We start from the raw sequence: 16,170 nt of genomic DNA, 5'->3' as shown, positions 1-16,170 counted from the left end.
GGTAGGAAATTAATGTCTTTCATGTGTCCTAATCAGCTTTTAAGCAAAACAACCGCTGAGAAAGTCGATTCGGTGAGAAATGACCATGGAGGTACTGTGAAGAAGCCCCAGCTAAACAATAAGCCGCAGAGGCCCAGCCAGAATGGCTGCCAGATCCGCAGGCACTCTGGGACGGGGACCACCCCACCAGTGAAGGTGAGAGAGTGGGCAGCGCCGCTCCCATAGATGCCACCGAGCACTTGCAGAGGGCAGGTGGTTTGGAGAGGCCCTCCATCTCATCCCGTGCTCGTGGCCGGCTCTCGCCACTTGCAGCTGATGTATTTCATGGGTGGTGTGGGCACAAAGCAGCTTTTCTGGGCTTTGCAGTGTGTTAGGGTACCCCTGCCCGAGGACGAAGAGATAAGGTACCCTGAGGGGGAGGGTTGTGGGTTGAGAAAGGACGAATAAAAGCACCCCTGCATCTTGCCGTGGCTGGTTCTGTGCTCATTCTTTCCCAGGGGAGGCAGAGCCCAGGGCTTCAGCTGTGGAGCACCTTCTGGTTCTTAACAAGCCTCTCCTGGCCTTCTCTGGCCAATGCTCTGACTTCTTCTACCTGTAAAGCCCAGCAGTCGCTGGTGGCTTTGTTTAGAGCTTTCACTCGCCCAGCAGCGATAGTGCAAAGACTGTGTCTACTTGAAGGAGCTCTCTGCATGGGATGACCCTGTTCAGCCGCTTTGCTCTACTCTTTTGAGCTTTTATTCGTGTTTCTATCTCTCTCTCTTCCCTTTGCTGTGAGCTGTCAACTCTTTTGTTGTTGTTGTTGTTGTTGTTTGCTGCCTCTGTATCCTAATCTTCAAGGCAGGCCCTCTGGGCTGGAGCAGGGGAGGTCCTAAGCGCCTTGTCATCACCACGTGGTGTTTCTGTGATAGTAAATGAGGGGAGGTCTGCCCGCAAGGACCCACGCTTGCCCTTCCCCAGGTGCAGTGCCGCAGTGATGGGGGGGTATGTGTGCGTGCTAAATGTCGAGTTCTTCAGTCAGTCAGTTCTAAGACAGTGTGTAACACGGAAGATGGACAGGTCTGCAGAAGTAACGAAAGAGTAACAAAGCTTGTGGGATTTCTGATAATGACAGGTGACTGGTGCATTCGTGACCAGTCAGAGAGGACTGACGTAGTAGGTGTTGCCAAGACTTCGGGACAGCCCTCCCCTTTCAGCGTGGTGGTGGTTTCTTTTTCCTAGCTTAGGCAATTAGAATCAGCATGTGGGTATCAAGAATGGGCCAGTGCCTGCTTGCTCTTGGCTTTGTCTCCGCCCACCCGTGGTTACCCACAGGTGGGAGCTCTATATGGGGCTTACAGGCTCCACCTACCATCTCCTCAGGCCGCGTAAGCAGAGGCATGGCTCCTAGGAAAGCACCCTCTAAGACCGCCAAGGTAAATGTCCTGCTCCTCACAAGGTCTGTGTGTTTCTTCACAGACAGTGGGAGGTCAGTTTTAAAAGGAAATTCTTGCCTGGTGGGTTATATCATGGCCTGTCTATTCCTTTAAAAGAACAGTAATAAATTAGTCAGAGTGAATATTGCTGACAAGATCATTTCTGTTTGGTAAACAAACTGTACTTTTTCTCCTGAATTTAAAATTGAAATGTTGGGACCAGCAGATGGCGTAATGGTTATGTCACTAGACCCCCACATAGTTGTCTGTGGTTCGAATTCCACACCTAGCGGCTTAAAAAAAAAAAAAAACTCACGCTGGGCATGCCCAAAATCCTGAGAGGAAAATGGGGAAGGGATTGAGGCGTAGCCATCCCCCCTGGGGGTGATTTCTCACTTTCTGCCTCTCTGTCTCTCCAGCAAGCACACATGCTCTATAGCAAAAATCTCTCTTGAAAAAAATAAAAATAAAGTCAAAATGTTATTAAAGATAGATTTCTGTCCTCCCCAGATAATGTTCACCAGCATTTTTTTTTTTTTCAAGAAACCTCTTCTTCCCCACCAGGTAGGAAAACAGGGCAGGGGCATTAGATTTCCAATAAAGTTATCTGTGGGCTCTGGGAAAAGTAGAGATATTAATTCTAAAACTTTGTCCCGGTAAAGCTACAGTCATTTCTGTAGGGAGTCTTTGGAGAGTAGAATGATCTGTAAGCCTCTTGGAGAAATAATCGACAGGCAAACTGAAATGGAAGATGAGTATAACATAGGTTTGGGGCTTGAATTCTCTCATGTGTTTCCAATTATTAATCAGCCGTGGTTTCACCGATGGGACCGTTGAATAGAGACCCAAACAAAATGTAGAGAAATCTGTCCTTCGAATCTCACATGTTTGTATTTTCTCTTCTTTGCAGAAGAAACCCAAATTGATCAGCCTAAAGGATTCTTCCATGGCAGACGCCAGCAAGCATGGTGTAGGAACGGAATCGTTATTTTTTGATAAGGTGAGTAATAAATTAATTAGACTTGACGTTCACTATTAAGACTCAAAGAATATCGCTCCAACCTCCAGAAAGTTTTGTTTTGAAGGCATCATGCTGATTAAGACTTTTTTATTTGTTTTTCTTTGTTTGTTTTTGCTAGAGGATGCAAGAGAGAGAAAGAGAAAGTAAGAAGTCACTCCCTGAAGGGGGTGGTCATACTGCAGTAACAGTTTTCAAGTTCAAATTGTGGGGAGAGGTCCGTTTACTCTGCTAGAACGATTAGCTGGGCTAGAGAGTGTGGTAGCACCCTTTCCTTTTGTGTGGTTGGAGCAGAATGCAGTCTGTTCTGTTGTGGAAGACAGCTGTTTAGGAAATGGGTCATTCCTCCTGAAAGATGCATGCAGTTCTCATTGTAGGCCATACAGTGGGCCACAGAGGTGCCCACCCTGTTGGTGAGGACTTAGATGACTTGTGATTTTGTAATCGCTGTGTTACTCATTTGCAATACACACATCCAGGGTTTGTAGGAATTCTGATTTAATTCTGCTCTCAACGCTCCCCAGTGGTTCTGATGAAGCCAGGGTTGCGCTCGCTGCTGTCAGTGCTGGTGTCCAGTTGACTGCCCCAGTGTCTGGCTTCCTCTTGGAGATTAGACGACTTCGTCAGGTTAGCTGGCAGCCGCGGGGCTCCTCAGTACATGCTGATTAGATTTCTGTCTGCTTTTGTGTGTACTTAGAAGCTAATTAAAGTAGATAGCACTGTGTATAGTACAAAAAGTGGAGTGCTCTGTCATCTTTAGCCCGCAAAGGTCGTACCCGTAATGTGGCTCCTGATGGACAGGGAGAGTGTGTGGACGTGTGGAGTGGGGGTTAGCGATAAACCACTTGGTTTGGTGACAGTCTGCAGTCCCCACCGAAGACCATGATGCCAAACACTGACTTTTGGAATTGAAACTTCATATTGGTCATCTAACCGGGAAGGTGTCACTTTGCCTGTGTTGTTGGACATCTGTAGGTTTTGGATTTTAAAAGGCTCAGTATTGTAAGCAGAGGCAGGAGGAGGTTCAGATCAGAGCACAGAAGTGTCTTATTTTCAAAAGTGACTACTTGTTTTGTTTGTTTTTGTGTTTTTTTGAGTTTTTTTTTTTTTTTTGCTTTAGATGAGAAAACTCACTGCAGAGACAGAGACAGAAAGTGAGAAAGCACCCCCCAGGGTGGATGGCCATGCCACAACCCCTTCTCCATTCTCCTACTGGGATTTTGCACACATACACATGCGCCCAGCATAAGTTTTAAGCCACTGGGTTCAGGACTCAAACCATGGTTGACTACGTGAGAGTCCAGAGACAGTGTGGTAGCACCCTTTCCTTTTGTGTGGTTGGAGCAGAATGCAGTCTGTTCTGTTGTGGAAGACAGCTGTTTAGGAAATGGGTCATTCCTCCTGAAAGATGCATGCAGTTCTCATTGTAGGCCATACAGTGGGCCACAGAGGTGCCCACCCTGTTGGTGAGGACTTAGATGACTTGTGATTTTGTAATCGCTGTGTTACTCATTTGCAATACACACATCCAGGGTTTGTAGGAATTCTGATTTAATTCTGCTCTCAACGCTCCCCAGTGGTTCTGATGAAGCCAGGGTTGCGCTCGCTGCTGTCAGTGCTGGTGTCCAGTTGACTGCCCCAGTGTCTGGCTTCCTCTTGGAGATTAGACGACTTCGTCAGGTTAGCTGGCAGCCGCGGGGCTCCTCAGTACATGCTGATTAGATTTCTGTCTGCTTTTGTGTGTACTTAGAAGCTAATTAAAGTAGATAGCACTGTGTATAGTACAAAAAGTGGAGTGCTCTGTCATCTTTAGCCCGCAAAGGTCGTACCCGTAATGTGGCTCCTGATGGACAGGGAGAGTGTGTGGACGTGTGGAGTGGGGGTTAGCGATAAACCACTTGGTTTGGTGACAGTCTGCAGTCCCCACCGAAGACCATGATGCCAAACACTGACTTTTGGAATTGAAACTTCATATTGGTCATCTAACCGGGAAGGTGTCACTTTGCCTGTGTTGTTGGACATCTGTAGGTTTTGGATTTTAAAAGGCTCAGTATTGTAAGCAGAGGCAGGAGGAGGTTCAGATCAGAGCACAGAAGTGTCTTATTTTCAAAAGTGACTACTTGTTTTGTTTGTTTTTGTGTTTTTTTGAGTTTTTTTTTTTTTTTTGCTATAGATGCGAGAACTCACTGCAGAGACAGAGACAGAAAGTGAGAAATCACCCCCCAGGGTGGATGGCCATGCCACAACCCCTTCTCCATTCTCCTACTGGGATTTTGCACACATACACATGCGCCCAGCATAAGTTTTAAGCCACTGGGTTCAGGACTCAAACCATGGTTGACTACGTGAGAGTCCAGAGACATAACCACTATGCCATCTGCTGGTCCCAAAAGTCACTACCTTTAAAAGATCAGCAGAATTTAAGATCAGTTTTGACCAGGATTCACCCTTGCTGTAAATACCTGTGAGGAAACAGCAAAAGCTTAGGTACCTGCGAGTCTGGAGAATCGGGTGTATGAGGAGGTGCAGTTTGGGATCTCGCCTTCTGAGAGAGCTCTAAGCACGCAGATCAAAGAGATGAGTCAGCAGGTCCTTCACGTGCACACCTCCCCAGCACCAGCAGGCTGGGCCCTGACTGGGACCTGTTTGGTGTGTATCCGCATCCACACCAGGTTATTTGGAGACAGATCCCCAATAGCACGTAATTTCATCCATCAACATTTTAGTAGGGACCTTTTTTTTTTTTAAGAGATTGTTTTGCTATAGGGCACCTGTGCTCACTGGACACACAGATGTAAGAAATCACTCCCAGGGGTGATGGCCTCGCTGCAGTGCCTTCACTTCCCTCTCAGGATTTGGGGCATGCACCAGTGTGATTGTCAATCCACCAGGTCTGGAACTCAAATCATGGTGGGTCCTGTGGGAGTCCAGCACCTTAACCTTAACCACCACGCCACCTGCTGGTCCAAAATTCCACCAATTTCTTTTCTTTTCTTTCTTTCTTTTTTTTTTCTTAATTTAATTTTATAAGAGGTTTCTGCCTTCGGGCATGTGAACTTGCCAGAGAGAGAGAGAGAGAGAGAGAGAGAGAGGGACAGTGAGAGACAAAGTGAGAAATCATCCCCTAGAGGGGGATGACCATGCCACAATCTCTTCTCCATTCTCCTCCTGGGATCTTGGGCATGCACACACACGCCCAGTGTGATTTTTCAAGCCACTGGATCTGGGACTCAAACTACAGTTGGCCATATGGGAGTCCAGCGACTTAACCACTACATTATCTGCTGCCCCACACACACACGCACACAAATTACCTCAAAATAAAATAATTAATCCAGGGTCTTAGTTTCTCACTTAATGGTTTTTCTCCGGTTGCTTCCATAAGGTTCGAAAGGCTCTGCGGAGCGCAGAGGCCTATGAAAATTTCCTGCGCTGTCTTGTTATTTTTAACCAGGAGGTGATCTCTCGGGCTGAGCTTGTGCAGCTGGTCTCTCCTTTCCTGGGGTAAGTGAAAAGCAAGGCCTAGCCCTGACGCATGACGTCGAGGCAAGGTGGTGCGCAGTTTGTGGGAATAAGTGAGAGGCATAACTTACTTAATTGAGATGGGTCATTGACTCACATGTCAGCGTCACAGTGAGTCCTGAGAAGTCTTACAGTTCAATTCCAAAGATGAGAAAATGGGGGACTCCTGACCCGCAGACTGTCCAGTCAGCCCAGCTCTCCTTGCGCCATGTCTGGTTCTTCCAGCATCGCTGCTACAAAGGAGGTAGTCCAGCAGCTCTGGCTGGAGGCCGGACTCGGCCACGTGAAGGTCTCTCAGGCTACCGCACACTTAAAACAGTTCTGTCTGCAGAGTGCTCATCACGACCCCTGCTGACTGGTGTCTTCAAGTACAAATCCCTTCAGACCCCAGAAAGTCTGTTCTTTTTTGTAGTAAAATGAATCTTTCAGAGTTTCCCGAGCCATTTCTCATGAACCAGTGAATATTCAAGAGAGCTAAATTGGAAGCCTAGACAAAAGCATTTCCTGTGACATGTGTGCCATAATACGCAAAATGTTTACTTTTGTCGGACCTTAACATCTACCTCGCTGAATCTTCATAAATTTCTATTTCACAAAATTATTTCATACACACTGGCATCAGCATACAGTAAAATACTTAGTATTAAAAGATGATGAGAAAATGGGCAGGAAGGATGCTGAAGACTCCATTGACCATTGGCCAAGATGAGGGTGTCCTGCTCCTTTGACCGCTGCTGGATGGGGACAGAGACAGATCCTCTCTCCGGGATTCTACCGTCTTGGCTGTATTTGACAGCCTAAGAATTATGTAAACATTGAAGCATTATTTTTGATTTTTTTAAAAAAAAGCTGGTTATGGCTCGCTTTCATTGTAGCTTCTAGTAAGCCTTGCTTTTTAGGCAGAAAGTAATCACTGTCATCGGGATTTATCTCTGGTAGCTGAATTCTGACCCACTACCAAATAGTGATAGTCACACCTCAGGATAACTGTGTCATGTTTCTAATTACTTACCAGCATTTTGGTTTGATTCTTCAGGAAATTCCCCGAATTATTTAATTGGTTTAAAAACTTTCTGGGCTATAAGGAATCTGTACACCTGGAAACCTTTCCAAAGGAACGAGCAACAGAGGGTATTGCCATGGAGATAGATTACGCCTCCTGCAAACGGTTGGGCTCCAGCTATCGAGCCCTTCCGAAGAGTTACCAGCAGCCCAAGTGTACAGGACGGACCCCTCTCTGTAAAGAGGTAAGGCCTTCCCCAGTGAGGTCAGCTCTGCACCGTCAGCTCCTTCGGCAGGGAAAGTTATGAATGACAAAACCAAGAACCTTCTGTAGCCTTTTTCCCAAGAAAACGTTTATGTTCAGAACCTTTTCCTTACTGATGCCGTTTTGTAAACTTGCCAAAGAAGGAACCTGTGGAGTAGTGGAGGCTGTGCCTTCCTCCCCTCAAGCCTCATCTGTCTTTTTACTGAGAATGCTTGATCTCCAGAAGCATCATAGCCTTTTGTTTCAGTCTCTCCTCTTTTACCCAAAGGTCTTGAATGACACCTGGGTGTCTTTCCCTTCATGGTCTGAGGATTCCACCTTTGTTAGTTCCAAGAAGACTCAGTACGAAGAACATATTTATCGTTGTGAAGATGAACGCTTTGAGGTAGGCCTCCTCTGTTGGTTGAAGTTTGGAAACGAGAGGTGCTGGGTGACTGTGCTGTTGCTGCCTGAGGTTGGCTGCCTCAGACTGACGCGCGCCGGGGGCCCACGTCCCTGCTTGTTAGCGCTCTGTGCACTCGTCGGGTACTTAGTGAGGTTTCCACGGCGAGTGTGACCTATGGAGGCCGCTTCGGCCCTTGAACTGAAGGCTCGCCAATGACGGCATGTTAAGTTGGGGTTTGAATTGCAGTTTGAAGACGATTGTTTTATGTGGTGTAGAGAACCCATATCCTGAGACCCATGGGGCTTTCTGTCTTGGTCCCTTTTTAAAAAAACGATAGCACACGTGAGAGACAGAGAATGAGCTCCCCCTCCGCAGCGTCTCCTCACCCTCTGATCCCTTTGGCCAGCACCTCTGGCTCCTGGGCACGTGTACCTGGTGTGTTTTTAGGTCGACCTGGAGCTCTCAGCCACAGTTGGCCATGTGGCTTCCAGCACTGCAGTTCCCCATGCTTTGGACGTCACCACATAGGCTGGGGCACGTGGGCCTTTCTCCAAGGTGTTTTTAAGTGATTTAAGGTCTGTGCTATTGCTCCTAACAGGTACCTGGACATGGTTAGCAAAGCCCCTCTTCTGTGTGCACTGGAATTCTTATCGATAGCATTTGGCACCTTTCAAAAGAAAGTTAACTTAGAGACTTCATTCTAGAGTAGTGGGGAAGAGATGCAAATGGAATGAATGACTGAGCTGATTTTAAAAAGCCCCAGTATCAGGAGAGGGGGAGTTCTCCAAGTGGGCCCAGGTTCCCAGGTGTTCGGATGTCTGGGTCACGGATCCTGCCACCACGGGGAAGTAAGTGTGCCTGACGTGGTGCCATGACAGACCGCGTGGCTCTGCTCAGTCTCGTGTGGGCAGCATCTCTGTCTCATCCGTACAGATGAGGGTTCTGTAGTTTCCCCCTGAGCTCTTGCTTCAGCTGTTCCTTCTGGCGGATGTTTGACCCCTTTGACCCCCGAGTAATGAGGAATTGTAGCTAGTTGCCTCCCATCCAAACCCCCAACAACAACAGAAAACAAACAAACAAAAAAAAAACCCAAATCATGGCAGATACTAACTTCTTTGGGGGCTTCATTTGACGAAAGGGATCATTGCGTTTCTTCGTTCCCCATGGTGTTCAGAACGAGTGATGAGTTAGAGAGCAGAGCTTGACGCCGCTCGTAAACAGGGTGTTCCTGTTCTCTTAGCTGCCATACCTGCCAACGAGAGGCAGCATCCTCTTTTCCTGTTTGGACTGCAAGGGTGAAGATAGGCGAAGTGTGGGGACAGGGGGTTCTTAGGAATTGGCAGGACGGGCCGGTTTGCTGGAACACTCCTCTGTTAGTCAGGATAGGCTAGTAATGCCATGGCACAGGCATCTCCCGAACCAGCGACTTCCAGAAGCTGAGGGTGCATGTGCAAGGTTAGCCAAAGGTTTTGCTCACTAGAATTTCCTGGGGGCCCAGGCTGACAGGTGCCACCATCTGGAACATCACATCATAGAGGGGGAAGGAGCTCAGAAGACCCCTGACTCCCTTCAGTGCTCCAGCCGAGGAGGAGTGATGCACACTGCATTCAGCTCACATTCACTTGCCAGTGTCCATTGAGTGGCTCTGTCACATCACAAGGGAGCCGGGAAGTATGGTTCATCATTTGTCCATAATCAGGAAGAGGGGGCCAGGACTGCTTGACAAGAAGAATGTCACGGAAACATAGGTAGCACTCCAACAGACAGTGGGCTGTCGGCCCTTGGGACTGCTGTCTCAGTTCTGTGTCTTTATCAGACTCCGTGTGAAACCTAGTAAAAAGATTCTAAGGACGCCAGTCACGTATTTAACCAGGACAGGCGAAGCTGCCACCAGAAGGCGACTGCCAGGAGTTCCACAGATCCTGCAGACAGCAGTGAACCCCTTCAGGAATTCGGGGTACTCTCCTCATTACCTCCTGATGGGAACCAGGCTCTCGCGTGTTTACATATTCGAGCATATTTAAATATTTCAAGTTAAGTCCAAAAACTTACTCTTGAGACTGGTTTATCTTCTCAAATGGTCTTTGAGGAAACAACCTTACGAGTGTGGTAGGTAGTGTTACCCCCATTTTCCTGAGGAGGGAGCAGCCCCCTCTGTGGTTGGCCAGCATGACAGTTGGCATTCCACCCCCAGGAGCCTGACCTCCCCCTGTTCCCCTGAGGCACTCTGTTCTGGTCGGGGTCCTATGTAAGCACCTCTACCTGTCTTCCCCTCCAGCTCGATGTAGTTTTAGAGACCAATCTGGCAACCATCCGGGTTCTGGAAGCAATACAGAAGAAGCTCTCCCGCTTGTCTGCTGAGGAACAAGCCAAGTTTCGCTTGGACAATACCCTCGGGGGCACCTCAGAAGTCATCCATCGGAAAGCGCTGCAGCGGATATACGCAGACAAGGCGGCCGACATCATCGACGGGCTGAGGAAGAACCCCTCCATCGCCGTCCCTATTGTCTTGAAGAGGTACCTGTGTGGCACTGTGCTAGCAAGCACAGTGCCTGTCTCGCTGACTTGGTGCTCAACTCAGGCCTGGTGCACCTGAGAGACCCTAGTGTCTCCCCAACCCGAGTTGTTGGGATCCGGGTAGAGAGGCATGGTGGACCTTAATTGGGCTTCTCTGTAACCACTGTGAGAAAACAAACTTTGGAAGGTTGTGGAAGACTACACTATTGTAAATTTGGGGGATACTTTAACACAGTAAAGAACAAAGTAAACCACCCATGTTTATGCCATTCTGAGTTTTAGTTTGGAGATTTTGTTTTTAAGAATTATTTAATTTTATTTACTATTATTTTTCAGTTTGACCAAAGAGAGAGAAAGAGAGAGAGGGAAAGTGAGATAACAAGCTGCCCAGTCCAGGACTCGAACTTCAGTTGGCCACATGGAAATCCAGCGCCCTAGCCACCATGCCACCTCCTAGCCCTTGGTTGTTTTTTTGTTTCTGTTTTTTAAAAGATTTTTGCCATAGGGCATGCGAGCTCGCTGGGGAGAGAGACTGAGCCAGTGGGAGAGAAAGTGAGAAATCATTTCCTAGGGGGGAATGGACATGCAGCAGTCCCTTCTCTATTCTCTTTTCAGGATCTTGAGCATGCACACATACATGCCCAGCATGAGTTTCAAGTCACTGGGTCTAGGACTCGAGCTTCTGTGGCCCATGTGTGAGTCTGGCAACATAACCGCTATGCTATCTGCTGGTCCCTGGCTCCTGTTTTTCATAAGAGAAATTACTCTTCATTTCGTACATTTTGATGCGTGCCCATTATAAAAAAATAGATTTGGTTTACCTTTTAAAATCAAGAATGTCTGGCTTCTTTCTCCTAAGAAGCCTTCATATCAGGCTCAGGTGTAGTGGGGCTGATGTACCTACCCAAGTCCAGGCATCAAGTAGGAGGCCGCTGACTGAGCTGAGCTGTTTTCTAAGCCCATGTTCTATTGGGCCACACCACAAGTTCTTTGCTCAGAGCAAACTCTCTCCCCGCCTCCTGCCAGAATGTAACTGGCTTACCACATAGTGCACACATGCCCCGTGTGATTTCTCCCAGTCTTCTCCTCCAGAGCTGGCACAGCCTGATGGTCATTCTGGCCAGCGGCATGTACTGTCTGGCCATGGGGTGCGTTGCTCCTCAGCTCTAGTGGTGTTCAGTTCTTACTCTCCTCTCTCCTGTCTCAGGGCATCAGAATCAGCTATTCTAATCCTAGCTTTCTAGACTGTGTCAAAAGGAACATTCCTGGGCACCTTCTCTGCTCTTGGACTTTGGGGGTTCCATTAAAATAAAGGTTCTGCAAGTCCCACAGCAGAGACTTCTACACGCTCAGCTTGGCTTCCGCGGGCCAAGGAAGAGAGCCCTTTGTTCAAGTAAAACATACGACATCTCAGGAGTGGTCTATAGAAGCTGTTTGAGAAATCACTATTCTAGGTGAGGTTTCTGGCTTCAGGGCATATTACTCCCTAAAGTAAGCTCTGAAGGAGTGATTTCCTCATGTATTAGTTCAAAGCTGGCATGATAATGTACATCCCAAGTTACCAATAATTTCACACAGACCTTTGGAAATCAAACCGGTTTGGCACGTCTCCAAATCCCACCTGTTGTTGTTTTTGCCCTCCTTCCCACTCCCAGGTTGAAGATGAAAGAGGAAGAATGGCGAGAAGCTCAGCGAGGCTTTAACAAAGTGTGGCGAGAGCAGAATGAGAAGTACTACTTGAAGTCTCTGGACCACCAGGGCATTAATTTCAAGCAGAATGACACCAAGGTCCTGCGGTCTAAGAGCCTGCTCAACGAGATCGAGAGCATCTATGACGAGGTGAGCTGGGGTTCTAGGTCGTTGAGGAGGACTTCAGGTTTTTAGTTTTTGGCTTTTGTTCGTTTTTTCATTTGCCATAAGGCATGTGTGTTTCGCAGAGAGAGTTGGGGTGTGATCATACCACTCTACCTTTTTCACTTTTCCATCCCATCAGGATTTGGGGCATGCACGCACACACACCCATTGTGTTTTCAAGCCACGTAGTTGGCCATATGGGATTCAGGACCCACATTATGTTCAGCATAACTTTGATTTCTGGAAGTTACCTTTTGCCATATAAAAGTGAGACCCTCTAAAAACCTGCTCATTCTTGCTTCGGAACTGTAACAGCTTCTTCCTTTTTTTCTTTCTATTTTTTTAAAGAATTATTTTTATTTAACTTTACTTATTAATGTATTTTAATTTGGCCGGAGAGGGACAGAGTGAAAGAGAAAGAGAATGAGAAAGAAAGCCACGGAACCAGCAGTTAGCGTAATGGCTGTGTCGTTGGACTCCCATGTAGTCGACCGCGGTTTGCATCCCGGACCCGGTGGCTTAAAAGTCACGCCAGGTGTGTGTGCGTGTGTGCCCAAGATCCCGAGAGGAGAATAGAGGAGAAGGGATTGCAGCATGGCCATCCCCCCTGGGGGTGATTTCTTGCTTTCTGTCTCTGTCTGTCTGGTGAGTGCACGCGCCCTATAGCAAAAACCTCTCAAAAAAAAGAAAAGAAAAGAAAAGAAAGAAAGAAAGAAAGCCGCCAGGTCTGGGACTCGAACTGTAGTTGGCCATGTGGAAGTCCAGCGCTTTAACCACCACGCCACCTGCTGGCCCACTTTTCCTTCTAAATTTTCTACAGGGCGTGTACACTCACTGAGGATCGGGGTGAGGTTGCAGGGGAAAAAGCACCCCAGGAGGGATGACAGTGCTTCAGTTCCTTCTCCATTCTTCTCTCAGGATCTTGGGCATGCATGCATACATGTCTGATGTGTTTTTAAAACCACCGTGTCTGGGACTCATACCATAAAGCATGTGGATTCAGCTACCCTAACCACCAGACCACCTACTGACCCCAGAAATATTTTCAAATAAATTCCAGTCCTCATATTGTCTCCTCCTCACATACTAACATAGAATTTTAAAAGGTGGTTCCAGTTCTGTCTCATTGTCTTATACGTCATCAGTGTTCAGAAGATGACCAATATTCTGGCATCGAACTATATCGCCCATATTACCTGTTCTGGAAGAGACATAAAAGTTATTGCTAAGGGTCGGTGGAAGTTGCCAGTACGAGGCCAGGTGGTGGCCCTGCTGTGAAATGTGGTGCTCTGTGAGGTCGACCCACAGGGGAGGGCTCAGGGTTCTGTTTGGCGACCTCCCTGAGTACACTGGGCATGCAGGTGTCTGTGCATGGGGCTAGCGCAGCTGGCGTGAAGCGCAGCATCAGGGCCCTCCCTGTTGGGGTGCTGTCTGTCTCTCCCTTGGTCTTGGAAGAGCTAAGCAGATTTTAAAAAACAACACTGTTTCAATAGCCTCTGTGGTTGAATATGCGCGTGGGATGTGTGCTGGTGTAGTCACTAGGTCTGCTGCCACTGTAGACGGCACAGATCCCTTTCATGGTTCTCTCCCATCAGAGGCAAGAGCAGGCCACGGAGGAGAATGCTGGGGTGCCTGTCGGCCCACACCTGTCGCTCGCCTACGAGGACAAGCAGATCCTGGAAGATGCAGCCGCGCTCATCATCCACCATGTGAAGAGGCAGACAGGCATTCAGAAGGAGGACAAGTACAAGATCAAGCAGATCATGCACCATTTCATCCCCGACCTCCTCTTCGCTCAGAGAGGGGACCTCTCAGATGTGGAGGAGGAGGAAGAGGAAGAGATGGATGTCGACGAAGCCACAGGAGCAGCCAAGAAGCACAATGGTGTCGGGGGCAGTCCCCCTAAGTCCAAGCTGCTGTTTAGTAACACGGCAGCCCAGAAGCTGCGGGGGCTGGACGAAGTGTACAACCTTTTCTACGTCAACAACAACTGGTACCTCTTCATGCGGCTGCACCAGATCCTCTGCCTGCGGCTCCTGCGGATCTGCTCCCAGGCCGAACGGCAGATCGAGGAGGAGAACCGCGAGCGGGAGTGGGAGCGGGAAGTGCTGGGCATAAAGCGGGACAAGAGCGACAGCCCTGCCGTCCAGCTGCGCCTCAAGGAGCCCAGTGAGTCCTCAGCCATCGGGGGATAGCGGAGGCCAGGGGTACCCAGAGCCCAGCCTGGGTTCAGGTCCTGATTCTGCCATTTCCTGGTCACATGACCTTACTGGAACCCTCTAAACCCCTTTATCTGTGAGACAGAGTGCTTGGTCTGGCCTTGTGAGAACCTGGGGGACTCAGAGCCGCTTGGGGCACTCGGCTTTTGGGCCCCCTGGGGAAGAGGGACCTGCCCTCAGTTCCACAAACAGCAGGTCTCTGGGCTAGACCAGAGTCTTGGAGGACAGAGGTAGGCTGGAAGGTCACAGTCAGTGCCACTTCATGGCAGCACTCCAGTTCCAAGTTGCCTGTGCTGTAGACAGGGCTTTCCTCACTCGGTTGGGCAAGACCGAACCAGTGGCGCCCGTGGCTCGCTCGTAACATGTAAGACACAATTGAGGGAAAGCAGTCGGCCCTCAGGAGATGTGGGATGCAGTTGTGTAGACAGACAGGACAAAGACGGAATTTGGGAAGAAGAAAGTGAGCGAGGGCCCAGGTAATTCTGTGCCACCTGCCTCTAGGTGATGTTGGGCCCCTGAGCTGTGAGCCCAAAGCTTTCTCATGAAACCCTCTGGGCTCTTGAGGAGCAGCCGGTCTGAGTAGAGGTCCCCTGTATGTTGCTGGTTAGGGAGCCCCCCAGTGCCCACTCGCCTTCTCTGTGGAAGCGCTGAGGATGATGGGCATTGGTTCTAGATGCCTCTATCTGGATCATCCAGACCTGGACGAGGCAGATTGCATTAGCTTGGGTAGAACTTTGAGATAAAGTGGCCTAAGCTGGCTCAAGCACTACCTAAGCTGTTTTGAGGCTTGCAAAGTTTGGTCCTGAGTGATGGTGGCCGCCCTGCCCCTGCCCCTGCCCCTGCCCCTAGCACAGGTACCAGTCTGTGCTCTGGACTGACAGCTTCATCCTGGCATAAAGACATTTTTCACAGCAAAAGTGTTCTGGAAGCCGTAGCCCATGCCTGTGCGTGGTGGTGAGAGGCCAACCAGTTGCTTATGTTACATAGCGGTTGTCCTGCTTTGCTGTTCTCCAGCATGTGTCAGGTATGTGGGGATGGGCCTTCTAGCCCTTTCCCTCATACAGCGTAAGCAGGGAACCAATAAGCTGATGAGTTGATTTTGTAATGTTCCGCATTTCAGTAAGCTTTTAATGAGCTGCCATGTGTGTAGACAATTGCACAGACCACAGAAGGACACGTGTGCTTTCCAGAAAGACCGAGACAGAAAGTGAGAAATCCCCCCCCAGGGAGGATGGCCACGTCACAATCCCTTCTCCATTCTCCTCTCGGGATCTTGGGCACACATGCACATGCACCCGGCAAGAGTTTTGAGTCACCGGGTCCGGGACTCAAACCATGATCAGCTACATGGGAGGCCAGCATCATAGCCATTTCGCCAACTGCTGGTCCCAGATGTGCTTGTCTTTGAACTGGCTACAGACGGGTCTTATTTTAGAAGCTGAGGGCAGGACTCATGCACTGTCCTTGGGCCCTCTGCTTGTTACCAGATGTCTGTGACACAGAGAAGATCCCTTCTAGCTAGTGCTTGAGGTGATTCTTGCTCAGCAAGTACAGATCATTTAATGCAATTTGTGAAGTACGACATTGCGAGTCCATTTTTAAACAAATGGACTTTGACAAATGCAGATTACTTCATTATTCATCGAGGATTTAATCTGCGCTGTTTTCTCCTCTCCAGAGACCTCCTTGTGCTAGGGTATGGCTATGGCTGCCTTCTCCCATCTGCACTTTACACTTCATCAAAAAAACGTATGAGCCAAGTGCCTCACATGAGGCATGCTCCCGTGCAGGCTCTGAGCGGGTTGCACTCTGAGCAGTGGACCACCAGGTTTCTGAAGGACCTTCTTGGCTGGGACATTCTGCTATCCCAGCCTGCAGAGTCCAGCGGTGCTATAAAGAAGCACCTTCCTTGCACGTCCACACTGGCAGAGGCTGCGCTGGCCTTGCAGGCTGGGCCCCCCCTGGCAGGGGGGGTG

General features: G+C 48.9%; 1 protein-coding gene and 1 pseudogene across 2 annotated transcripts in view; both read left to right on the top strand.

The window, feature by feature from the left end:
- The window catches only part of SIN3A (SIN3 transcription regulator family member A), a 67,969-nt gene that overhangs the window by 33,622 nt on the left and 18,177 nt on the right, over positions 1–16,170 (top strand). For both annotated transcript variants that reach the window (XM_006142579.3, XM_006142578.3), the window contains exons 8-15: positions 37–195; positions 2,323–2,412; positions 5,816–5,934; positions 6,989–7,199; positions 7,488–7,604; positions 9,883–10,121; positions 11,777–11,960; positions 13,571–14,144. In XM_006142579.3, coding sequence (XP_006142641.1) covers positions 37–195; positions 2,323–2,412; positions 5,816–5,934; positions 6,989–7,199; positions 7,488–7,604; positions 9,883–10,121; positions 11,777–11,960; positions 13,571–14,144 — 1,693 coding nt within the window. The remainder of the gene's footprint in view (positions 1–36; positions 196–2,322; positions 2,413–5,815; positions 5,935–6,988; positions 7,200–7,487; positions 7,605–9,882; positions 10,122–11,776; positions 11,961–13,570; positions 14,145–16,170) is intronic.
- LOC114006433 (guanine nucleotide-binding protein G(I)/G(S)/G(O) subunit gamma-5 pseudogene) lies at positions 5,945–6,956 on the top strand (annotated as a pseudogene).

Source organism: Tupaia chinensis, unplaced genomic scaffold (genome assembly GCF_000334495.1).
Source record: "Tupaia chinensis unplaced genomic scaffold, TupChi_1.0 Scaffold000078_1, whole genome shotgun sequence".
NCBI lineage: Eukaryota > Metazoa > Chordata > Mammalia > Scandentia > Tupaiidae > Tupaia > Tupaia belangeri.
This window is presented reverse-complemented; position numbering and strand designations above follow the sequence as displayed.